Raw genomic sequence first — 25592 nt, forward strand, 5'->3', positions numbered from 1 at the left:
CCAGTGCACTTCACGTTGTGATATATCTGATGGGAGGTATTCCTATAACTATCACAGGGGCAAGATGGTTCTAAGTCCTTAAAATGGTGGGGTTTTGTGACTTAAGTGAGGTATTAGTGCTCTCTAGGATTGTGTAGGGGTCAATTTCAGCTGCACAGAGGATAGCCTGGGACAGAGGAGCCCAATGCAACAGCACAGAGAGTTATAGAACAAAGGTAAACACAGAGGCAGAGTGGCTGCTTCAAGGCAGAAGCTTTGAGGGAGAAGTTTATTTTAATAGTCTAGCTGGAAATTCACTGGAAAAACAGCCCCATCAGCCATGGTCAGGAAGAGTGAGGTCAGAGATTATGTTCCTCTGGCAGTCTGTCCTGCCGAAGCACCCATGCTGCAGCACAAGACAAAGCATTGCCACGTTCCGCATTCGATGCGCTTTCTTCCTTGTGCAGCTAATGCAAAAGAAAAAAGCCTCCAAGTTGGTCACACTGTGTTAAAGATCACTTTGATGGACTTCAAACAGCCTGTTGAAATCATCCACTGCACACACAGGCCCGCGCTGCTTCCAGAGGAGATGCTGCAGGAGGGCAGAGGGATGAGCCCAGAGCACTGCCCAGGTCAGGGACTACATCCACGTCCAGGGGAAAGGCTCTTTGTCCACATGGCAGAGTGGAAAACCAGCAAACCCCACGCTAAGGGGATTTGGCATAGCACCATCCCGGTGCATTCATGGGTAAAATCGGTCCCGCTTCTCTTGCAAACCATTTCTCTTCCACCTGCGCGCCTCCTCCCCTCAGGGCAACGCTGACCCATGCCGCTGTTGTTTGGGGGAACTCCTATTCAAAACAGGTGCTAAACGGGGTTTATCCTGTGAATGCTGAACAGAACGACACGTTTCAGGTGGGGAGTTGCTCTTTCTAGGTCTCACCCACGCAAGACTATTGCATTTACGTTTTGCAACACTTGCAAGGGAATATTCAAATAGGATCAGGAAAAAAAGACTCTCCCAGAACGTGATCTGTCCCTTTCAGAGCTTTGGCCCTCAGTCTGGTGGCACTGAACATTACAGTGTCTTGCCTCACCACGTGCTGACCTCTGGCTCTGAACTGGGGCAAAACTGCACAGATTCAGGCACAATTAGAATGATGTTTCATGGGAGTCACTTAATGCTCTGTAATGTATTTCCTTAAATAGCCACACATTTGGCCTAAAATTACCTGCCTTGATGCCCTTTAAAAATATCCACTTTGGAAACAACTGCATACTGAATTTGAGCATTTGAAGTTCTGGGACAAGTGACCTTACCTGCATTTGTCACCCTCTTACCTTTATGGGCCATCATCCTCCTGCTTCTCTCTGCAGTCCAGGTATGCTTCGTACAGAGCAATAAAAACAACATATCCCTCAGCTTTCTTGTTCTGGTTGGCAAGCAAATACTAAAGGCTCAAGACCAGCAGATGGCTATTCAAACAAATTCATGTCTTATCAAGCCTACAAAGGATTAACACACTTGTGTTTTCACTGTGTGGTTCTCTTGTGAGCTATAAGGGTTGTTCTAAAGACAGAAACTGCAAATGATTGTTCCCAAGGGCACAGTATGCTTCATGATATATTATCAGATATTATATTCAGTCCACTGAAATGCTGATTAGGTATCATAGTTAGTCAGTTTAAAATTCCTGTACCTTCTCAAGAACAAAAATAGGGAGAGGTGGCAACATGTCATTGCTGTTTAGAGCAGTAGGAAACTTAAACTAGGAAATTTCTTAAGATTAGAAAGAGGAATTCCAGCACTAATTGAAGTTCTGCAATTTTTAAACTTTTCTCTATAGGCTGTTCCTCTTCACTTCTTTTGCTCACAAATATGCTTTCTACCCCCAAAAATAAACAATCACTCAGGTGAAACTGTACAGGGAGGTGGGACCCTGTGGCCCCTTGTGAGCTGCTGGGTGGTCCATAACACCAGTACCCCATAAACAGTGCAGGCAGCAGATATCTCCTGAAACAAGTTTCTCAACACCAAGTGTCAATCCTACCATATCACCACCAAGCCCTTTTTTTGGATGTTTTTACCGGTGCCACAAATCTAAAGGTGTCTTAGGCACCTTTGGGATTTCTTCTTAGGGCCATCTCACCATTGTCTGCCCTAAGGACAGGGGAAATGGCACACACAGATGGTCCCTGTGCCTTTAGCATGTTGATGTCTCACCTTGGTCACCCCCTGCACCTCAACTGAGGTACAAGGGGGGTTGTACCGATGTTAGAGCACCAGCAAGGGAAGCCAGGACTATGCCAGCAGAGACAAGACACAGATGAACCAGCACTGAGAAAAGAGCAAGAGAAGATATTTGAGCAATAGTTACAGGAGGGATAAGACCAGGACTGGAAGATACAACTCTGACATCCTTGTTTCATTTATTTCCACTAGAAAATTGGTATTTCTAGACTCATAGTACCAGATGGGACCACACTCGAGGTCTCATTTACATCTGTACCCTTGATGTACAGCACATCTGACTCCACTGAACTGCATATTTCCCCCAATTTAGAAGCTTGCCTTGAAATTCAAGTCCTAGCCTCCCCATAACTTCCAGTATGTTCATTCATTACCTGCTGGCAAAGAACTGCGGGTTAAGTTCTGCCTCCTTCATATCAATTACGGGCATAACAGCTACTTTGCTGGCAATTTTAACAGCTTGGAGTTAAAAATAAAGCACAGATACATTTGATCGGCTTCAGTCCAGGGAATGAACGCTCAAGAATATTGATTCAAAGAAGTATGAAGCTAGCTGAAGCAATCGTTGTGGTTTCTGACCGACTGGTCAGATCAATGTTTTCCTTCCCCAGAATCCCTTATTTTCAAGGCATATTCAGCAGAGCTTTGAAGTTCCAGCGTTTTCTTCTGTAAGTGTTGTTCTCCTGCTGCAAGTCAAAGTTAAGGCAACAGAAACCTCTTACAATATACAACACAAGACCTTGTTTTTCAGAGGAGATATGCATTCAAGGCAAACATTAACATAAAGCCAGATGCTAATATGCTTCCTCACAAAGAATAGTACTTTAATCCAGCAGTAGTCCCATTAAGCCTATGGGATTACTCCTGCAGTACGGTTCTTTTCAAAAGAGGTATGATCATTAGAGTGCAGCTCTGGGAAGTAACACTATGGTTGCAGGGAGGGTGCAAACAAGCTTTACTACTTACTTTACTCATTAGTCCTAACAACAGTGTGAATGTGGCTGATTGCATCTTGCCTCATTGGCACAGTAGAAAAGAACTCTTTCAATTAGTTTTGAAAATCAGCAAATTTAACCAGAATATTGTAGAATACTTGATATTTACAGAATATTTAGTTTCATGCTAAACCCCAAGTTTTTAGACAGGATTCACCTACTCTTGCTATAGAAGCCTCTTGCTTTGAGGCAGCTTGTTCCCATAGGAACACAGTCACACTGGCATCATGGAGACGGCTAAAACATTTCCAAAAAGAGCCGGCAGAATAATTCTGCTATGTATTCCTTCTACTGCTCTAGTTTGAGCATATGTATTATGTCCTATTATATCTAGCTGGAATTACATCCCTGCAGGGCAAAGTGATACATATATATATATATACATACATATATATATATACATGTGCACACACACACATTTATATATATCCATAGAACCAAAATCTTGTTAATTTCTTTTGGTGTGTATTTGAACTATTTCCTTTTTTTTTCCTGAGGGGCTGGCACAAAACCCAGCCACCTCCAAAGACACTGCAGTAAATGAGAACTAAACCATTCATTTTTACTTTGGAAGAAGGAATTACTGGTGTGTCAAACTTCCCAAAGGAGAGACCTGCAGATGCACCAAATATGTACCAACTGCCATGCTAGGAGAGCTGTACCCTCCTGCTACACTGCCATTTCTTTCAGTTTGCTTTCTGGCCCCTAAGTTTTATTTTGTAATAAATTTTAGAATGGATCTGACAGACTCTTTCCAGCTCTTATTTTTTCACAGCTTAATGGATTTAGCCTTTCCTTCAGGCTCAAGGAGGCTTGAATCTTAACCTTTTGATTTTGAATGCTGTCTCTCTTCCCTTACTTTCTTCTACACTTGAATGCTTCATTTATTTAAACAGTCTCATTGATCTCAACACGAAGATTATTACACCAAGGTACTATTCAATTTGAGCAGAGACAGCAGAAGACTTTGGATCTGTCTTGCCAGGGGATCGCCTTTCCATTTATGTAATTTCCATTTGCTGCTTACAAAACTTCCCTGCCAAAACATTCAGAGGAGGAATGTACCCTGTTTAGACCAATTTTTAGCAGCTTTAATTTCTATCAGATTATGTAAAATGTACATGTGGGCAAGTTATGGTTATTCGGGCTGGGGTTGAGCTGCTAGTTTCTCTCCCCTCCCAACATGAAGGCAAGCAGGAGGATTTGGGAAGCGCAGGTAGCAGGCCCACGTTAGCACCACGGTGGCAGCTCAGGACTTCAGGGAGCCGTGAAAGACCTCCGGAGGGCTGTGGTGGGAAGCCCACAACCTGACCCAGCCTGTGATGAGACCCCCCGGCTGGGCACACACCAGCATCGGAGATGTGCAGCCTCTGGCAGCTCAGAGATTTTTGGGGAGCAGGTGCCCACCATACCCCTCTCACCCAGCCCGCACCTGAGGCTGGTCCCATATTCCCTCACCACCAAGGCTGCTGCCATTTCACCTTCCTTCTCAGCAACTCAGTCGCTTGTGCCAGTTTTTCTGGCTGCCCTAGGACAGGGGCAGAGCTGACCTGGATGGGTTTTATTACACTGGAAATTTGCCAGCAGCAAATATTTACCTGGGAGTATTGCTCAGAGGATCCAGGCAGGACCTGTGCCCTGTCCCAGGGGCAAGGAGAAGTGGCTGCAGACCCCTCAGACCCCCGTGCAGGTGGCCCGAGGTAACAGGACACAAGGGTGCAGGCGCAGGTTTTATTTCTCCCCTTTGGTCACCTGCTTTCCACACCAGCCTGCGATGAGCACTACCTGCTGAGGATCTCCCAAAGTTAAAAGGGCTCTGAAACCTCCCCTGAAATTTCGGAGTGAACCAAGTGCGGCGCTCGCAGGATATCACATTGCATGCAGACTGAAAAATGCCATTGAGCTGAACGCTAAACCCTAGCTCCCGCTGCCAGAAAGTTTTCCGTTTGCCTCCTTCATTCCCCTTTGAGTCACATTCCCTGAACGTAATATTTTTAAGAGGAGGAAAAAAAAAATCCTTTGAACTTTTTTTTTCTTTTTCTTGGATATTAAACATTTCCAGTCAAGCTGAACTTGTAGGAGAGTCTCTGAAGTGAAACATTCCACCAGTACGTCCCTCCGGGAACTTCAGATGCTATTTATTTAATGTTTTTACTCATTGAAGACTGTGTCTGAGAAGGTGTCAACAGTGTTTTCACTCTCACTCAGCTCCTCAGTCTGACTGTCCTGTGAACTGGAGGATTTTCCTACCCTCAGCAGCCAGCAAACTGAAGGACTTGCTCACATGAATGTTTCAGAAACCTGCAGCCTGTTTTAAAATTATCCCGAGGTGATTAAAAATTAACAGACGCCATGATGAAGACGGATGTTCTTCCAGGCTTCCCTCTGAAATCTTAACGTCCAGTGATTCTGTACTTGATTCCAAAATGTCTCAAAATGGTAAAGAACAGGATAAATCACAGCTGTCACTTAATGAGAACCTTAAAAAAGCTCTTTTTAGTGACCAGTCATTCTGTTCTACTGCAGTTACAAGTTGCTTTTTATTTACACCGCTGCTTAAGATTTCCAGGCAGACAGGACATTTGCCTATTCTTCGCTTCAATAAAGACTACTTCATTTTGAACCTCATGTCTACGTTAACAATATGATACTGCAAATAAAAAAATAAAAAAAAATTCTGATTTCACTGAAGAAAACCGCAGGGAGACAAGGACAAACAGAGACAGGGGTTGTTTTCTGTACAAGTGCCCACAGTTTTTGTTTTTCAAGGGAGGGAGGAGCTATGTGGCCCTGTTCCCATTTAATCACTCCAGTAGGAGCCAGCAACAGCCACATTCCAGTTGCAGTTCCGACATGGCTACCTTCCTTGTTTTGTCTAGTTATCCCACAAGTTCAGTGAGGCATGGGAGAGCATTTTAGCAGCACCCAGTAAAACAGAGCTCCTGGTTTAGTGTAGGTCTTTAAGGGATCCGACAGCATATAGACTGAACAAACAACAGCAGCAACAAGAAAAAACCTCAAAGCCAGCTTAAGTTGAATGAGGAACTTTAAAAATTCGAGCATGCAAAAAAAAGTGAGGACGAATTCATGTTGGATACGCAAGCCCTCAGCCCCCCGTGTGTATGCATCAGACCCAAGGATGGCATCTTTTCCTCCTGCAGCAACTTCCCTCTCCACATCCGAACAGGCTGCTCCCTCCTCCGCTCCGCTTGCCTGCTCTGCACCCATGGTCTGGCAGCTCTCTCCGTGGTGCCCCTCCATTCCATCTGGGAACAGCCCTCCCAGCACTCCTCTAGGTCTTGGGACTGCATGTGCTCAGCCAGTTCAGCAAATGCAGAAGGCTGAGGTTTGCCCCATGAAGATGTATACTCAGTGGCACTTTTAGCTGATAGGCAGGAATAAGTCCCTAGCTAGCATTTGCAAGCTATGATTCAAAGGCTTAAAATTGGACAGAGGTGGGTGGATTTTGACAGGGAGGGCACCCCCTCCTCCTTCCCCAGCCCCACCTCAGAGACAGAAACCTACCTCCTGAATTCTTGTCTTGGTGTGAGGATGCAGGGGTATTTCGAAGGAAAGGTCACAAGAATTTCTAGCGTGGGCAAAGCGATGTGTTTTCCTTGGTCTTGCCCTTGGAGCTCGCGTAAACATTTTGACCAAAGTTTTCCAAGAAACGTTTGGCCTGAATTGGATCTAGCATGGATCTAGCAATGGAAAATGTTAAGTATTCTTAATAAATGGCTGTTGCCACCTGCCTCACCTAAAGGTATTGTAAGTTGGAGTAATGATACAGATTCCAGTTTTGACTTAATTAGACTGCCCTGATTTCTCCAGGAGACAAACAACTATCAAATTGGCTCTACCGCCCATATGTGCCCTACTAGCTTACTGAAGATTGCAGGAACCTTTCAATGCACACACAAACATGTCGCATGCCGCACCCCTGACATCCAAAATAACTGGCAGGTTGGGTGCCCTGACCATCCACACCTCAGCTGAACTGCAGAAACACCGTTTATCTTTGCTGAGGGCATCTGCTTCTGCACGTCCTGCCCTGCAGTCACACACACTACTCCAACCATGATGTTAGGCAGTCACAAATCTCTCCCACTTTCCCACTGCCCATTTGGTTTTACATTAACTTGGTAACGTTGGCATCTACCCTGGAACGATGCAAGCAAACAAAGTCAGGTTCTTCACAGAGAGGCAAGTGTGGATCTACACCTATTCAAGGAACACTGCTCTTCAAACAAGGTGACACTCACGTTAGTGTCAAGCTTTTACGTTTCAATTAGCAAAGGCGGTCCTCAATGAGTAAAACACTCAGGCTCCTGAAAAATCACCAATGGGAAGCACAAGTACTTAGCATTTCTGAGAATCAGGCTAAATTTACAACAGACTGAAGGTTAGGCCCTGGCACCAAAACAGGCCTTGCTATCCAGATGCAGTGTTAGTCTTTTGTAAAGAATTTGTACTGTCTTTATCCAATTTCCATTCTTAACTATGGCTCTCAGTGAAATGTGTTGAAACTCTCTCTACCTTTTTTTTCTGCCAGACACTCCTTCTAAGCAAAAGGATGATTAAATTCATATTCCAAGTCTTTCTCCAATGTTACAACTGCTTTCCTCTTTTGAAGTGCAATTCTCTTCTGAAAAGGGACTCTGGGAGGGAAAGAAAGAAGTGTTTATAAAGATTGCACATTTCTTGTTTCTCCAAAGTCTTGCACAGCAGGAGTGCTCACAGGCTACAGGAAATCTGCCTGACTGTTGGGATCTGATAGTGATATCCATGATCACCGGTAATAATGATCTCTGTTCTCAACTACAGGAGCGCAGAAGTGTTATCTCCAAACTACACCTTTGGTGAGCTTTGCATAACAGCATTACCTGACTGATCCTGACAGTCAGAAAACAAGCCTGTCAAAATTACAAGAGATAATTGCATTTACTTTTTCTTTCCCTAGTTGCCTTGGTCCTGCAGCTCTAACAAGTATCAGTGACAATAAGAAACTTGGTTTTGTCACTAAAGCAGGCAAACACTGTGCTGAGGCCACTCAAGAACTGGTCTGGTGACTCACGCTGGTGACTCAGGACCGGTTGTTCCTGCAGAGTTAACTCTCGGTATAATAGAAACCTTGCCTCTAATTCAAGTTCCAGGTGAAGTTTTCGATTCACCTGCAAAGATATTTTTAAGCTTGACTTGGCAAGCTGCTCAGAGCCCAGCTTTAGCTCAAGGTCTGTGGCCATTCAGACTGGCTCTTCACGACCTGCTGGCCACACGATCGCATTGCAGCAGGGCTGCCCTCACACTAGTTAAATCCAAGACAACATGAGGCTTCCACACTTGGATTAACTTCCTTCTGAAGGCAGGTACGCAGATGCACCGTTTCAGCAATCTCACTTCTCAGACTGGTAAACTGCGGAGCTTTCATTTTTGTCCAAACTCCCTCTGCCCTCTTCAGTCTCTTTAGAACCAGTCTCTCCACTCACCTCTGTTAATGGGCCCCCCCAGTTCCATGTTGTCTCTGAACACCCACAACTGATGAGTCCCTCTTCCAGCTCTTGGTGCACTGGGTGAAAAAGCCATCATGCTCTACCACTCCTATTACTGCTTGTCATCCAACCACTTACATAAGCCCGTGACCTCTGAAATAAAAACATTTGCTTGCACTTGGGTAGAGCTGGTTGGTTGGAAGAGAACTCGGAGAGGGAAATGATTGAAAAAACAGTCACAGAAGCAAGCTTCCAGAATATGTCTTTTTGGGTTTCCTTTAAACTTTGCTATTTCCTCTAGTCAACCACTGGTTCCCCATCAAAGAAAAAGTTTAAACTGGCAAAGTCAATTTGTTTAACATTTCCACATCTCCTCCAGCAGACAGGACTACTACAGCACATGTAATCATCTATAGTTTTGCTAAGCATGAATCAAAAGGACATAAGTAACTGGAAAAAAATCCATCCACCTTAGGTTGTGCACATTCATTTAAATTTGCTACTGAATGTATAAATAGGTCTAGAGAACCTGGTATTTCTAACATGCCAATTATCTCTGTACTGTGGTACCCCACTCATTATCAAAAATAGCTTCACTTCAGACTGAAAAAGTCATGCTTTTCTGCTTGTATGTGCCTTTCTCAAAAACGGGTTTCTTCTCATGCGCAGTGGAAGGGATGTTTTAACCCACCTTTGATGTGATTTTTGGAAAAGGCAGTCTGTGAACACACACCACCTTCAGAGGCAGCTTGTGCAATGTTAGACCATGGGCATCAGTTTAGGCTCACTAAAGTAGTTAGGCTGGTGAGCACAGACGTGCATTTTGCAAAGGCTGTGCTGGGTGACAAGGGGAACTCAGCTGAATGAGCCAGGCTAGCAGAGACCTACAATTTATCCCGACCCCTCTAATTTTGATGCAAGGAGGTTCGATAAGCTCAACCACTGAAATAAGCATTCTTGAGCTGAGAGACAGTATTGTAAAAATGAGGTGTCAAAATGCATCTGGATGCACGTGTGGAGAATGGGGGCGGGGGGTAACACTTTCCTCTGGACAGCTCTAGAGGAGCTCTAGAGCAGCTCTAGAGCAGAGGTCATGGCTCCATGTGAAATAAGGCTTACAACAGAGAGTGATTTATCCTACCACAAGAGTACTTTGTGAAAGGAGTGCACACTTCTGCACTCATAAAAATCGCCCCAAGTTAGACCAACCTCTGGAACCCCACCTGGCATTTTGGTGGTGGTTCTCTTTTCTAGACCTGTTATCTCATAAGAGGCTGGATTTGGAAAATATGCTTCAGGACTCAGTTGCCATAGCAAGCTTTTGAGCTCCAGAGAAAAATACACACTGTGGCTGCTTCCCCTCAGAAATGCAAGAGGAAAAATATCCCAGTGTATACCTTACTCGGCTGTAATGTGGGAAGCCTGAATTTCATGACCTATCTACCATCTAGTAGTAGTCCTTGGACCAGAAGTCGGCATCTAGTGAACATGCTGACTATCAGGCTACAGAGCTGCGACATTTCTCTGTGGCCCAGGAGCCCTCCTTCAAAAAGTCCTGAATTCTTTTAAAAGCGGTAGTGTCTCTAAAGGAGCACAGAGCTCCTCCACGGGCGCCGAGTACATCGTTGCCCCAACACCAGACATCCCACTGGTTTCCAGTGCAGGGACAGAGTCTCTAGTCAGAAGTGGGCATTGCCTGCCCCATCAAAGGAAGGTGGCGGGCCTGCAATTCTTCGGTCTTCCTCTCCGAAACCAAAGTTTGAAGGACACTTTGCAACCACAGGGGTACAGAGCATCCTCCCAGCAGGTGGGAGATGCCAGTTGGGCTCTTCTCTGGGGAGGTGAATCTAGCACTCAGGCCGACCCACTTCTGTCCAAATGACCCATCCCTGGTGTGCCACAGGGACAGGTACACCAGTGCCCTCTGTTAGGAAAGACAGCATCACTGTACACCCCAAGAGAGCAGTCTGAAATGAGAACGCCCATCTCAAAATAGCACTTACCTCTCTAAGAAGGCGGGATCTGGGAAACATCTCTTTCCTCCATCATTTCCCATCCCCTTGCTCCGTGCCACCTTCTCAGGATGCTGCCCGTACAGTGTCCTTACCATATAAGGAGCACACCCTAGGGACTTGGCCCCTAAAGTTCACGTTTTGACACAGTGTCAGTAAAGGCCAAACTTTCAGAAATCAATCCAAGTCAGAGCTCAATTCTGAAGTCACTGAATGCTCAAAAGGTCAATTTTGAGAGGAACGCAAACCTGGGACCGTAGCTTCCTCCAACAATAGGATCAGGTTCCCCTTTCTGATCAATCTATTTTCTTTTTATCAAATTAGTGAGCTTTTGATAATATTGTAGGGGACATTACAATATTTGTGACAGTTTGGGAAGGCTGGTAAATCATCTATCAACCATAATTGGAATATAATACAAGTCATTGTAATGCTTCATGGAGAAGGCACACACGTTGCTATCTCGCAACAACCATATGTTCTGCTGTTTGTATGTATCTGTTATCCAACCCTTACATAAGCCGTTGATGAAATTATCATCACAGGACAAGAACACTTGTGGCACGGCTGAGTCGATCAAAATAAAGTAATGAAGAAATGAAGGAGCTTTACGCTGAGGTGGGACTGGCTGCTCGCCCTCCCCAGCCGCAGCTGCAGGAGCAGGGAGCGAGCAAGCACTTGCCGTCAGCTGCACCGCAGCTATCCCTTCGGAAAAAAGACGGGAAAAACACAGATTTGGGGCTTGGGCTACATATGAGAGGGCAAACTAAGTCTGGTGCAGGGGAGAGGGAAGGGTTGGGAGGGGGCTGAGGGACAGGCTGGAGAGGGGGTTGCTGTAACGCTTTAGGGAACTCGTGAGATGTTACACGCACACGCCCGCCTTACACGGCACCAGGCCGCCTGTGCGAGCCGGGGCAAGCCAGGCTTGGGGACGCACCGGGGGCAGCCGAGAGCATCCCCGGCGCTGCCCCCCCCACTCCCCGCCTCTCCCCTCCCGCCCGCCGGGGCGCCCGCGTCTGCCCGGGGCACTGGCCCCCACCCGGGAAAAACCGCGGGGCAGCCCCCGCGGCCGCCTGTCACGGCACGGCGGCAGCCCGGGGCCGCTCCAGCAGCCGCGGGCGGGCCGGGCCGAGCCGCAGCCCGCGGGGCCAGTGCTGCCGGTGCCAGGCTCCGAGGGCCATGTGCCGCGTACTACGGGCACAGACTCCACCTTCCCCGGCTCCCGCCCGCCCCCACGCATCCAGGAAGGAAAAAAGAAGAGGAGGAGGAGGAGGAGGAGGAGGAGGAGGAGGGAAGGGGGTGAAAGGGGAAAAAAAAAAAAAAAAAAAGAGAGGTTGAAAGGAGGGAGCTCGCCGAGACCCACCCTTCTCCCTCCTCTCCCTCCTCTCCCTCCTCCTCCTCCTCCTCCTCCTCCTCCTCCGGGCTGCTGGCCGGGCTTTTGTTTTCCTCCAGCTCCCCGTTTCCCACACGTGATTGCCGTGTTATTGCACAGGGCGCTCGGCGGCGCGGCTGCACCTATAAATACGGAGCGGGCGGGCGGCGGGGGCCCGGGGCAGCGCGGTACGGCGCGGCCGGGCGGAGAGCACCCCCGCACCACCCCCATGCACCCCGGCGGGCCGACGGCACCCATGCCCCGCCGCCCGCCCGCCTAAGGGGGAGGCAGCGAGAGGCAGCGCCCGGCTCAGCGGGAGGGAGGGAGGGAAGCAGGGGAGGGGGAGCGGGAGCCGGAGCCGGCCGACAATGGCGGCGGCCGCCACCGCCGCCAGCCCCGGCAGTCCCGCCGCCGGGCCCCTGCCGCCGCCGGAGCCCTGCCCCAGGAAGGGGCCGCCGCCGCCGGGGCCGCCGCAGCCGCCGCCGGCGCGCAGCGACCCCCGCCGCAGGCAGGCCGCGCTCTCCTTCCTCACCAGCATCTCCCTCGACGGGCGGCCCCCGCCGCCGGGCAACGACGGCCCCGCCGCCAGGCCCCGGCAGGCCCCGCCGCCGCCGCCGCCGCCGCGGCTGGGCAGCCCCCCGGCGGCGCCCGCCGAGCCCCCCCGGGCGCAGGAGGAGGAGGAAGAGGAGGAGGAGGAGGACGCCTTCGCCGCGGTGCAGGTGCCGGCCGCCGCCTTCCTGGGCGCCGCGGCGGCAGGCAGCCGCGGCCGCCTCAACTCCTTCACGGCGGGGGTGCTGCCGGCGCCCTTCGGCCGCACCAGCCCCCAGGGCCCCGCCGGCGGCGGCGGAGAGCTGGGGCAGCCCGGCCCCGCCGCCGCCTTCGAGCTGCAGCGGTCCCGGTAAGCCGCGCCGCGGGGACGGCGGGTGCGCGGGATGCGCGGGCGGTGCGGGCGATGCGCGGGCGGTGGGCTTGCCCCTCGGGAAGGGCGGGCGCGGCAGCCGGGCGGCGGCGGGCACCCGTGGCGGGAGGCCCGTTAGCCGCGGGGCGGGAGCTCCGGTGGCGCGGAGCCTCCCTCCGCGGGGCCGGGGGGAGCGGCGGCACCGGCGGGGCTCGGGGGGGGGGGGCGCGCAGGGGCCGGTCTGCAGGGGTACCCGAGCTCCCGGGGGGCAGCAAGCGTTCCCGCCTGGGTGCCTGTGGCTGAAAGTTTCGCTCCTGATGGGAAAGGCAGGCGTAGGGCTGGCTGCACAGCCGCCGCCCCCCGCTGCAGCCCAGCACCCCCCGGAGCGGCTGTCACCCCCAGGTCAGGGCTGGTGGCGGCTTCAGCCCGCCCTGCTGCCTCTGCTGGGCTGGGAGCCGGCCCTCAGCCAAGAGTAAAAGGGAGAGGGCATCTTTTCCACCGATGCCCACGGATTAACGGTGTACGCGCGTGGTGTAAGCAGCGTCTCGCTACCTCCCTAAATAAGCTCTTTATCTGCAAGCACTTCGTGTTCCTCTGGGTTGTTCCTGGCCGCCGGGTGCGCTTTTGCCTTTTAATATGCTCATCTCAAACGAATAACCTCACCTGCTTGAAAGGCTGAGACTTTTGGCTGAGAAGGCGCGATCATGTAAGAATGTGCAAATGCATATAGATTAATTGCTCCACGGGTGTAAAATCATCTTCCTTCACTGCTTCAACAACATACTCGGTTATCAAAGGCAGGGGTTGGGGGGAGGAAGAGCCAGGGAAGAAGCCGGAGGAAATGACTGCTCTCCCCAAGCCCACATGGGTCGCCACTCCCACATTCCCCATTTGCCACACTCCCTTCTTGTTTCTCCCTTGGACAAATAGGTAGACCTTGAGTCACATGTTATTGCAAGGGTTTATAAGCGTAATTGAGCATAGATTGCTGTAGAAAAATCCCTTTCAAAACCAACTCGCTTGGAGAAATTGGAGATATTCCAGGAGAAAGTTGTCTTAGCTGTGTGCCCCACGGTTGGTTGTTTTTTCTTCTTCCATCTGGACTGTATTGGTGGCTTTTTTGAGACACTTTTCAGGTGCTGTGCTAGGGAGCCCCACCTTCCAAAGTAAAATGCCTACTGGTGGGACACTTACCCATCCTCGCCTAGTTATGTGTCTCTCAAAACATTTCCTGCAGCAGTGACCACCCTCTAATTGCACCGTGGATCACCAGCACAGCAATGTGACACACACACACATGCTTGTGCACATCTATGACATGGTTCTGCACACTGCTGCCCTTGCCCTTGTGAGAAGGGGGTGACCCACAGACTGTGATTTGGGAATAGCTTTCCTACTCTTGGAACTTTTTCCTTGTTGGTGACAGTGCGCTTGGCAGTACCCTCTTGGTGTTCAAGAGACTGGATTCTCCTTGGCCGTCCAGTTAGTGAGTTTATTATTCATGCAGGATTCCTATGTTACCTTTCTGGGTTCCTGAGGATCCTCCATGTTTTTCCTTGCTTGCACACTTTGATCCTGTGCTCAGTTCTGGGAAGGATGCTCTGATCTCACCTGTATTGCTTCTTCCTTCAGCCCTTCCTCTTCCCGTCATTGTTTTCCCTTGCCCCTATTTGCAACGCTGAATTTTCCCTTCCACAACTGATGCATTTTTTTGTTGTTGTTGTTGTTACATGAGAACACTGTGGAGTTTAAGGGGAAATGTAATTACTGTTTTTGTTTAAAACCTAGAAATCCAGTGTCGTGCAAGTGCCACTGTGCTGCTAGCGTGCAAACTGGCTGAATGGCTTCATGGCAAGGGAAGTCACCTAATGAAACCTTGTCAAGGTGCTCCTCCAGTCCTATAGCAGCCCTCTTTTGTGCTATGTATTTTCTTGTGGTGTAAGATACAAGGAAAGTGCTGTTTTTCTCATTCTCTTTTGTTTTCTTGAGAGCTAAATTAACTGTGGCGGAGACCTTGCATAACTTCACTGACAAGTGTGAGGTGCTCTATTGTAGCCCTTGCTTACGGCTGGTGCAGGAGAGCTCTGGGTTATGCCCCTGACTTTGCTGACTGTCATGACACTGCACATGTGCAGCCTGGGTCAGACTTTGGCCTGCCTTCAATAGATTTGTGTTTGTTCTGGAAAAGGTATGTATTTTTAAACATCAGGAACGGACAGCTGCAGCCCACAGAGGTTGTACAGTGTTTGCTCCTCATCATCTCAATGAAAAGACGTGGTAGAGGCTCTGGTTGCTGGTTTCACTCTTGGCTGCACAGAAGATAAATCGTAGGCATGCACAGGGCTGGCGTGAGCCCAAGGACAGAGGGTTCGAGCAGACCTTCCGCTGCTCTCAATGGAGAGAAAGGAGCCAAATGGCCAGCACATGGCCAGCCCTTCTCGGCACGACCGAGTGGGAATCACAGCAACTGCTCAGAGGCAGGCATTAGCTCACCTGAAGGAGGATGTGGAGAAGCAGAGAGGGAGAATCAGAGATGTTTTTTGCAGTTCATGTGTGCATCTGCTGTCTCTCCTCCCACCCTTCCACTCTCCTTGCAGCGGGCTTTAAACTGAGTTTGATGCATCGTTTGACAGACTAGTCCTCTGTGCCGAGACACGTGAGTTATGTTGTAATGTGAAACCATTTTCTATTACAGTATCAGGCAAGACAGGCTGCCTTATGTTGTTGTTTTTATTTAGTTTTCAGAAACCATTGTGAACATATAATCAGAGTTTCCTGGCTTTTTTGTTTGTGTTAGCAGTTCGTATAATTGCTTACTAGTTTATATTTAACAAGGTTATCATTAATGTGGTTTGGGTTTGTGCTCAATGTGTATTCACAAGAAACAAATGATACAAAAAAAGAACATGGAGCTTCTAGCTGTTCGGAGGCTAGTGTGTAATTACATGTAAATGGAAAAAAACCCGCTTGTTCAGAAGTCAGCTTCTTGACGCCAAAGGCTCCTGTCTAGTGGAGAAGGAATTTGTCTCAGTTTTGTGGTGAATGGGTGGCTGAGGACACAAGGCTAGTGGGAACTAGGGCCAGGTCCTGCTAGGTTTTCCTTCATGTCAAATTATAATTCATTTTAATAGCTTCATCTTAAATTAGCTCTATGGAACAAGATTTCAGCAACACTGGTGTAAAATTATTTCAGAATCTGGAGGTTAGGTGATGATCCCAGGTACTTGTTTTTATGTATGCCTAGAATTCTTGTTGCCGTAGTTTTCTTTGGGAAGAATATTGCTGTTTCCATACCTGAGATTGCCTTTTCTACATAAGGCCTTTTCCAGTGGGCCGGGTGGTTAGAAACAAGCGCATGTTTTTTTGTGTTGGTGGTTGTTTTGGGTTTTTTTTTGCTAAGGAAACAAGTCAGTGATTGGATTTGGAGTTTAAACATCGCTTACAGTTGCATTTGTCTGTGTCCCTGTGTCAGGCAGATGGGGAGGAGAATTCCTTCTGGGAGCAGCTGGTGCTGGGAAGGAAGCAGAGAGGAATATCTGCTGAGTAATCACTGGGGGAGAGGTCCACTCAAAAAGACATTGAAGTTATTGTGGTCAGAATAGATTTATCTTTAGAATTTATTGACCTACAAGACAAATCTCATTTCCTGAGTAATTCTGAAATTAATTTATGATTAGTAAAGCTTGTGAAGATTCAATTTGTTTCTACCCGTTAGGAAATTCAGAGCTGCGTATGGCCTCGGTATTCATCTTCTGGAAAGATGCAGCGAAGGGTTGATTGCAACTGGAATGGTTGATTTGCCTGGCTTTTGTAGGGCTCACAAAGTGTGATGGGTTGTTAGTGCTGGAGGAGGCCTCCAGGATGTTGCTGAGGAGCTGAATTCCACCATTTAGTTTTGTGGGGGAGGGCTGAGAGGTCAGAGCCCCGTCCTCCGCAGCTATGAGTGGGCGGGCAGTGCAGGCTCAGCCCACCACAGAAGATGCCTCCAAACTGAACACGCTGGAGACAAAAGAAGAGTCTCTCAGAAACATGTGTCTTACAGGCAGAGGCCTGAAAGAGGAGCAAAACAAAGAGCTGGGGGCACTGTCCACCCTGCGGGGTCATCCCAGCATCAGGAGTTTGCTTGTGAGCCGCTGGAAGCACATTGGACCTTTTGTGTGGAATGGAGACTCTGTTATTCACTGAACTTAAAGCCCTTCAGGCAGCCCGAGTTTCAGAATGATGTATGCAAGAATAGCGTGAAAACAGCAATTTAATGGTCTGAGAAGTGAATGGTAAGCACACATGCTGAACTAAGTCTTTTCAGAGGTGTGTGACCTTGTATACCACTGATGGTCGCTGTCTCTAAAGAAGGAGATGCTTATTGACTTCAGCTGTCACTTCAGGAGGCTAAATGGCCTTCCTCTGCCACCCTGAAGAGGGGACATTCAGCAACAGGGTTAAGACTCAGGTAATAAGGGCCATTCCACTGCTTGCACCAGCGTCCTGCTGCATCTCTTGGGGCAGGTCCCTCACAGTCCATTTTCAGCACTACAGGCCTTGTGTAAGGCGGTTGGCCCCCAAGAAGGGACTTGCAGTCCTTATGCACACAGCTTGCAAGTTCCTCCAGGCGTCCTGTGAGGGACACTGAGTGCACCTGTGCACCCATGTTCTTTATCATGAGCGTGCTGATAGGCTGGGTCCTCACAGTCACTCTGAGCTGTGCAGGAGCAGTCGCTGACTGCTGGTGGGCTTTCTGAGCTGTGCACGTGCCAGCCCCACATCACACTGACTAGCATCCATTACCGTTGGTCTCTGCCAGCCTTTTCCCTTCTTCAGGGCACAGGTTTGTGCCTTCCTCTGTTGCTTCCTTTGAAACTTGTGGAAATGTGATCATCTTCCAGATGTTAGTTGAAGTTGACCAGTGGTTCAGAAGTCACTGCAATACAATGATGCACAGACAGATGAACAGCACAGATGCATCAGCCTTGTTTCCTTAATACACAAAGCTTTTAAAAACAAATCCCACAGAAGTTTGCTCTGGCATATTTTAGGCTCTTATTATGCTACTTAGCAAGAAACTCTGGCAGATAAAAAAATGTAATATTCATCAGACAAGGGAAAAACCCTTTGCTGTCAATTCTGAAGAGGAGCTGGGACAGAACATAGCGTTCATGACTATTAGGGAATTAATTAGACACCTTCATAGAGGGACAGATGCTGAGAGGGAGCTGCATCTGCCGAAGCCGGATGGGTGAGAGGGCTCTGCCTGGGTGGGTGCTCGTTAACCCCTATGAGGCAACCTGAGCCAGTAACACATGAATAGTCGTGTTTGTGTTGGCTACCTTTGCTGGCCACCAATTCAAAGCTTTCTAGGTCCAACCCTGCCTTGGGAAGTCCTGTGGTTATACCACACAGGTGCTTAGCTGGTATGTGGTAACCCCTCATTAGCCATCAGGAGAGTGGAAGAGTAAGACATTTCAGCAGGTTTGCTTACGTGTTCGGTGCATTTCCATTACTCGATCTTTCTTTTCACCCTTTTCTTTATCAGCAAAGCTCCTGTGCAGGCAGCCAGACTGGCCCTTTTCCTTGGGAGCCTGCTACACAGCTTTCTGCTGCACAGTACTGTCTTGAAATGATGAGGATTGGTAGCAACCATGTGAGTCACCAGCCCTCCAGACCATCACAAAAACATAATTTGATGGTAGATAGATAGGATAATGACAGATCATAGTTTGATGACAGCTTTTGTATTAGAAGTATGGTTTAATCTGTAATTATTATGACTTGGAGAACTCTTCTGGTGGAGGATATAGCTTAGCTTGGAACAGTTCAAAACAGCTAAAACACAAATATGAGATTTCCAGGTGTACTCTCTGAAAGGAAGAAACACTAACCCTCTAGTAATCCTGTGGCTTCCTTGTTTCAGAGAGGTAAGTACCAAGTCCACAGGCTCTGTAGGGTTGTGAGTGTGATAGGAGGTAAAGACAAGAAGCAGAATCAAATCCTGATTTAAAAAAATTTTTTAAACATTTTTTTCACCCCTGATTTCAGCTGTTCATAGTCTCTCTGGCAGGATCTCCACTGCACGAACATAAAGGCTTATCTTCATAATTTAACCTGAAAATGCAGAAGTTTGGTTTTACATGTTGGGACTTCTGTACACTGAAACTTCAGTAGATACCAACTTATCCCATGATAAATATGGGAAATCAGACTCTATTTGAGCCATGCAAATACCCACAAAATTCATCTCCACATGTATGTTAATACCTCCAAGGATGTAATCAGTCCTTTCTGACAAATGCTGTCTTCTACACCTGTAATTGCTATTGATAGCTGTGGGGCTGCCACCAGATACCAGGCTTAGCTGTGCAGCAGGTGCAGCTTTTTATGAAAAAAGGCAACAGAGCTGGCTTTTTTCTTAACCCAACTATAAAACCCCTTGCCAGTTTGCTGTAAGAAGTATTCCTAGAAAATGGAAATGACATAATTTGGCATATGGAGAGTATCTATCTGCTGGCCTGCAGTTTGCAAATAACACGCTGAGAAATTTCAGGAATGGTATTTGATTTCGTAAGAAGGGCTTAGCAGAAGTTTTATTTGCTGCAGTGGTAGGGTAAAGAGCTTGGCAAATCAGTTAGGAGAAGAAAATTTCACCGGTGGTTGGAGAAAACACGATGTGCCAGTGGGAAACTTTTAGGACTCTCAGGGTTTGCTTTTCAGGCTTCAATATGCAGATTTAGAGTACATATTTAAGGAACTGCAAGGTTCCTTTACAGGGGCTACTGTGTTATACTCATAGCAACTGCTTTCCTGTCATGAATGCTAAATGTATTTTCTGTTCTCATGATGTATTTCAAAGTCAATGCTACTCTTGGCAATTATGTTTCAGAGTTTTTGCCTAAGGAAGGTTTTCTATCGTGGAAAATTTAGAAGTGAATGAAAAATGAAGCAAAGGCTACCTTCCTTTCTAGACTTTTTTTTTTAAAAAGCCTTTCACCCCATATATGAATATAAATGACAAGCACAGTTGTGTTTTCCTCTGTGTTGTTATAGTTTAGGCTAGCAATTCTGTGAAATTGAGGTTTGGGGGGAAAAAAGATTCATTCCCCACAACTGAAATGTGTTTTCCCCTGCTTGTCTTGTATGGCAGAAGAAGGTATGTCCTTTCTGACCCAGGATCCTGCAAAGCCTGAACCGTACATTTACATATGTATAAATTACTCAGTTAAATCAAGCGCTAATGTATAAAGTTATGTTAGTAAGTAAATCTTTGCAATATACTGTATAATATTGTTGGGATTAAAAAATAGAAAGCTAGATAACTTTATAATAATTTTTCAGACAATAACGGATTGCATTTTGGTGCTCCTACAGATAATCATATTACCAAGGTAAATATGATTAGGTTTTCAAAGCTACATGCTGTCAAGGTAAGTCAGACATAGGCACGTCAGTTGATGGACAAAGACATTGAAAAGCATAAATTTTCCTGCAGAGAAAAAAAAATATCCCCTGATTTTGTGTAACAGGAAAAATCTGTAAGTTGCCATTATGTTGGCTTCTTTCTGCACCACATCATGCAGTTGAAACTGAGCTGCATGGAACAAACAGGGATGAAGCTCTTTTCCCTTTCTCTAGGCTTTGGGTAGGATGTTGAGCACCAAGAAGTCAGTAGTGACACTCAGGTTGCAACCTGCTTTCAGGTAACTTTTTTTCAGCCATCCACATTCTGTCTGCTGTGTGTGGCCTCACCCGTGACCGTACAAGACATATCTGCACATATTTTGGGGGGGGATAGAGGGGGAAGAAGTGATACTGAGGGGACAGAGGGACAGAGAAGTGATACTGGGATGCAGTGGTGGTGCCACTGCACCCTCAACAGGTACCACCCACTAGGTGCTGTTGCTGTCCTTGGAGTTGAGATTGTGCCTTCTGCAGCATAGGAAGGCTGGTGGTGGGTCTCCGTCATCTCGCCTCTGTTGGGCCTCATTCCATTTCCCATTTCAGGATGGAGAAAGAGGCACTGCAGGTACGGTGTCAGCAACTCTGGGTAAGGAAGGTGAATGGGGAAACGTGCGGGAGGTTCCAGCATTCCTAGCATCATTTCTGGTGGGTCTGCCATGAGTGGAAAGTGCAGGGAGAGGTCCGAGCCCTCCAACAAGGTTGGATCACACAGAGTTTAATATACCAGAAGGGAAGAGGAGGAGGTGAGAGACCCCAGCTGAGCTGTCTCCCTGTCCACCAGGAGGTGTACATGCTGGCACAGTGGCATGGATTTTAATTTCATCGCAATGAAAGAGTCAACAGTTACCATTGCTTTTTACAGAGATCACTCACAGCACTGGAGCAGCCTGTTCCCCACTGCGTCTGCTAGCAGAGAAGTGGATTATAACCTCAGTGTAGTGGTGTGCCCTTTGAAGGGTGCGAGCAGCACAGCTTTGCCAGCCTACATCAGGGGGAGATTTGCTGAATTTTGGTTTTCTGGGTGCATGGTGCTGGAGGAAGGGAGAGCAGAGCCTCACCACCCCAAGAATCTAGGATGCCTTTGGCATCAGGGAGGACCATTGTGTCACTTGGAGGAAAGTCTAGTTTCATCCAATACCTCCAGCACGTGCAGGGATGGAGAAAGGGGAACCAGGAGATGAATGTCACATAAGGCCCTTTGCCTTCAGGCCTGCTTGGATCACATACATACATTTGTGTGTACACAAATACAGTCCATACCTACAGTTCAAGAAGCTCTGGTTACTCCTTGTTCACACTGGCATGTGCTAGGAACCTGCACTTCCCACCCCACTACACTCAGCCTCTCTGAAGGATGTAACATAAAGCAGAAGCTAGGTGTCAGCTATGGTCTGAAATGTGTCTTGAAAACTTCTTTTTTTTTTTTCCTCACCAACTTTATTCCTTGTGTTTTGTCTGTTATACCCCCCTACAGACAAAGCTTTTATTTTTTTGTTGCTTCTGGACTTGCGTTAGTACCTACAGATCCAAGACAAAAGGAGATTAGTTTTGTCCTTTTTCAGTCAAGGTTGCAGTCAGCTACACACAGGCAAATGCAGGGTGACAGAAGGATTGCCCACGTGTCCGTGGGGTGTGGTGGACTTGCACAGCAGAGAGTGAAGTCCTCGCTAGGTGACAGAGAGCTACATGAAAATGAAGACTCCATCTTGATATGTGGGACATGGGCAGAGTTGAGCAGGCTTGGTAGTTGGCAAGCAGACTTCGTAGTTCACCGAATTTACTGAAGTGAATGATACTGTTTCCGACTGTAAAACATGGAGGTGTTTTTTGAATAATAGAGAGGAAAAACAGCTTTCAGATGCTACAGTGCATAGTACGGTTTAATTGCTTGGGTAGGTGAGTCGCCCAGGTGCTGCAGCAGGTTATGTAAAAAGGCGTGGAGAGCTCGCCGTCTGCTATTAATAGTCTTGGAAGCGTGGTCTTTATAACACAAAGGTGTAATTACATTTTCTAAAATAGAATTCACATAACCTCCTGTTTTCAACCTGCTGTGTATCTTAGGAACCTCCTTAATTTTATGAGGCTGTTTTCTTAATTAAAGCAAAATTGGGTTTGATTTTTAATTGGTGGTGTTTACAGTTTTGTAGAATGCCATCTTTTAGCCTAACCTAATCCAGAAGAAGTGGCAGCTAAGAGGTGGTTGCTTAATAAGGCAGAATTATCTACAGCAGAACACAAAGTGCCACTGTCAAGTCCCTCCATCATGACCTTTGAGATTTGTAAAATCCGTATTTTTCCATGTGCGTGACTCGCCTCAAGATAAAATGCTTTTCTATTTTAGAAGGCACTCCAGGTACTGCAGAACTCACGAGCAGCCTCGCAAATAGCATCTCCGCACATTTGTTTTAAGGAACAGGCTTCATTGTCCAGGTTTTTTTGCTTCTGTTTGTTTTAAAGACATTATTATAAATATTGGTTTCTTGTTTGTTCATTAGTTTCCTTATTGATGTAAGGCTATTCAAGTCAAAGATAGTGCTGGGGTGGAACAGGGAGCAGAGTTTGAGCAAATGCATTTAAAAGTAAAAATGCAAATTGTATTAATTTTGCAGCACCTTTAAATAGGCACTTCCAAGGCAGTGTTTTCTGTTGCTATCCTTCTGTGTGAAGGTTGAATGTATGATGTGAACGGAAACATGTATTTTGACGCGGTGAGTTTGAGCTCACAAGCTTCCCTTCTCCTGGAAGGATGTAGCCTTGCAGCAGGAGCAAGGATTTTTTTTTTATGGTGTGGTACAGATGCTGTGCTCAGTGCTGTACAAAATGCCATTACTCCTCCATGTCCCTTAGGAGCTAAGCCCCAAGCCCACAAACTTTTGTGCAGCAGGGCACGGTGCAAGGGTGTGGGCTCTAACTGGAATTCACTCCTTTGGGGAGGATGGGGTGGGCGCAAAGAGGCTGGAGTGAAAAAGCCCTTATGAACCAGTGAGTGTTTGCAAAGGTTGAGGCATCTGAAAAGGAATGGGCTTTGAACTAATTGCAGGGTTGCTCAGGTACAAATGAGAACAGGATTAGGCCTATATGATTGGACTGGATGATCTTCAAGGTCTTTTCCAACCTAGACAATTCTGTGATTCTATCTTTTCTATTTTAGGTGTGAGGGTAATATTTCCAACCTGTCAAGCGATTCTGTATCTCGGATATCTTACTGGATAAATGAATGCGGTATCAACAGTTGAGGGTAGCACAATCTTTCGTGTAACTGGCAGTTGTTGCAGTTCTGTTTTGTACGATCCCCAGGAATATTTCAACATGGTCTTGTCTGGCTTTTTTGTGTGTGTGTCATTTACATATGTTAGAAGAAATACAGCTTTTGAGAGGCTCTTGACTTTCACATCCACTTTACCAAGATGTGGGGTTATGGTAATGAAGACTTCACTTCTCTAGTGTTTGTTCTGAATTAGATGTCTGTCTTGTGTTATTCTTGCTAAAGAGAGCAGAGCAGTTGAGCAATTCAAGCTGGGATTTCTGAAGGAGCCTCTGAACCATGAATTTTGAGGAACTCTCTGAGCTCTATTGAAAATCTCACTTTGAAAAGACAGCATGTGCTTTTCCTTTATGGGTTTTCACAAATTTTGCCTACCACACTGTCCAGACCTACTCCTATTTGTATACTTGTCCTCCCTGGTGTTTTTTGGGGGAGTGGTTAGAGTTGTTGCAGACTGTAATTGCTGTTCTGCTTTTATTGAAGTTAACAGCACACCTCTGGTTTAATCAGTGGGTCAGAGAGCTTGCTTTGTGCTGTCACATTAATAGAAATGGACAAAAATGCTTTTTATAGAACTTGAAATATGACTTCAGAGGCCACAGCCCTACTAATCCTTTGCATCTTAGGCCATGGAGGGACATGGGCCATAAGGAGCAGCAAATTGAGGTGCAGGTTGTGCTTTTGTAACACAGTGTGATTGTAATTCTCTGATTGCTCTTAAAGCTGTTGTTTCCACAAGCTCAAAAGGAGAGCAAAATTAGAATAAAAAGACATCCCAAAGGCTTGGTCAGCTCCTCACACGATGTGCCTGTGCCATGCTGTGGGGTGATGGCTGCACTCTTTCTTGTTTTGCACAAGCTGTTTAAACATCCAGTGTGCTGAAACAAAGCTAAATAAGAACCACCAGCACTATAAGTTATTTAAACCTGGAGCCTTTGCAAGAGAATTGGGCCTTCTCCATCCAGAATAGCTGTGTCTGTGTCAAGAAGCAGCATGGCCCAGCCAGAGCGGGTTGGTAAAGGCAGAAGCTTGGTGCTGAGGACCAGATGTCCATGCTGTGGATGTTCAGACCAGCTCCGGCCTGGACCTGTGGACTGGACGCCCAGCAGTAGTTGGAGGACAGGCACTGTACTCCTGCAGTGTGTCACCTGGCTTCCCACTGTCGGAGGTGAAACCTTCATGCTCCAGGGTGGCTCCATGCTGCAAAGACAAGCATGTCATCAGCGGGCATGGTCAGGAGACTCGCTTCAAAAGCATGCTTCTGAGCCAAAGTCAAACACGGTGGAGATATGCCTGTAGAGTCTCAGTTCCCTGTTCTGGGACAAAGGGATTCATATCAAGCTAATTTAAATTTCTCACACCCTTCCACTTGGGTTAATACACTTTTTGTTTGACACTGTGAATTCAGATGCCTTTCCCCTAGTCATTTCCAATGGAAATCACTGACTTTCCTCTTTCCACTGGGGGTTTTAAAAAGATTTGGTAGGGAAAACATATTTTTTTTGCTTGTTGAATCAGAGGACTAGACATCTGTTTTCTTTTTACTGGTCAGTTGTGGGTTTTCTAAATCTTCATTTCATAATGTGGTAGATTCTGTGAAAATGGATTTTTTTTTTTATTACAGTTATTCACATTAACAGACATCTTTCTCATCTGTTTAGTGGAAAAGGTGAAACAGGAAAACCGAAATTTCAAAATTCTGTATCACATGTTGATGACAGTTTGTGAGCTTGATCAACACAGAGGTCTAATGTCATACCCAGCACGGTTTTACCCTTGCTCTGTGCTGTTTTTAGACGTGAACATGCAGCAGCTGAGGAAGTAGTGGTTTCTGTTCGTGAGGTCTGGGGAGGAGGGTTCATTTGTTTAATTAAAAGAAAGA

The 25592-nt window shown here is 47.1% G+C and overlaps 1 protein-coding gene and 1 long non-coding RNA gene across 3 annotated transcripts in view; one reads left to right on the plus strand and one right to left on the minus strand.

Moving 5' to 3' along the window:
• Positions 1-233: 233 nt before the first annotated feature.
• LOC141947874 (uncharacterized) lies at positions 234-9440 on the minus strand. Its single transcript, XR_012630289.1, has 3 exons — positions 7762-9440; positions 2204-2317; positions 234-871 (listed from the first exon to the last, which is right to left on the minus strand). It is a non-coding gene; the product is annotated as an uncharacterized LOC141947874 (long non-coding RNA).
• Positions 9441-12466: 3026 nt separating this feature from the next.
• The window catches only part of CABLES1 (Cdk5 and Abl enzyme substrate 1), a 76366-nt gene continuing 63240 nt past the window's right edge, over positions 12467-25592 (plus strand). Inside the window, exon 1 of one of the 2 annotated variants that reach the window (XM_074879496.1) lies at positions 12467-12996. In XM_074879496.1, coding sequence (XP_074735597.1) covers positions 12467-12996 — 530 coding nt within the window. Of the gene's footprint in view, positions 12997-15410; positions 15653-25592 lie in introns of those variants that run through there. The other variant, XM_074879507.1, reaches the window with a different exon arrangement.

This window comes from Strix uralensis, chromosome 1 (genome assembly GCF_047716275.1).
Source record: "Strix uralensis isolate ZFMK-TIS-50842 chromosome 1, bStrUra1, whole genome shotgun sequence".
Classification (NCBI taxonomy): domain Eukaryota; kingdom Metazoa; phylum Chordata; class Aves; order Strigiformes; family Strigidae; genus Strix; species Strix uralensis.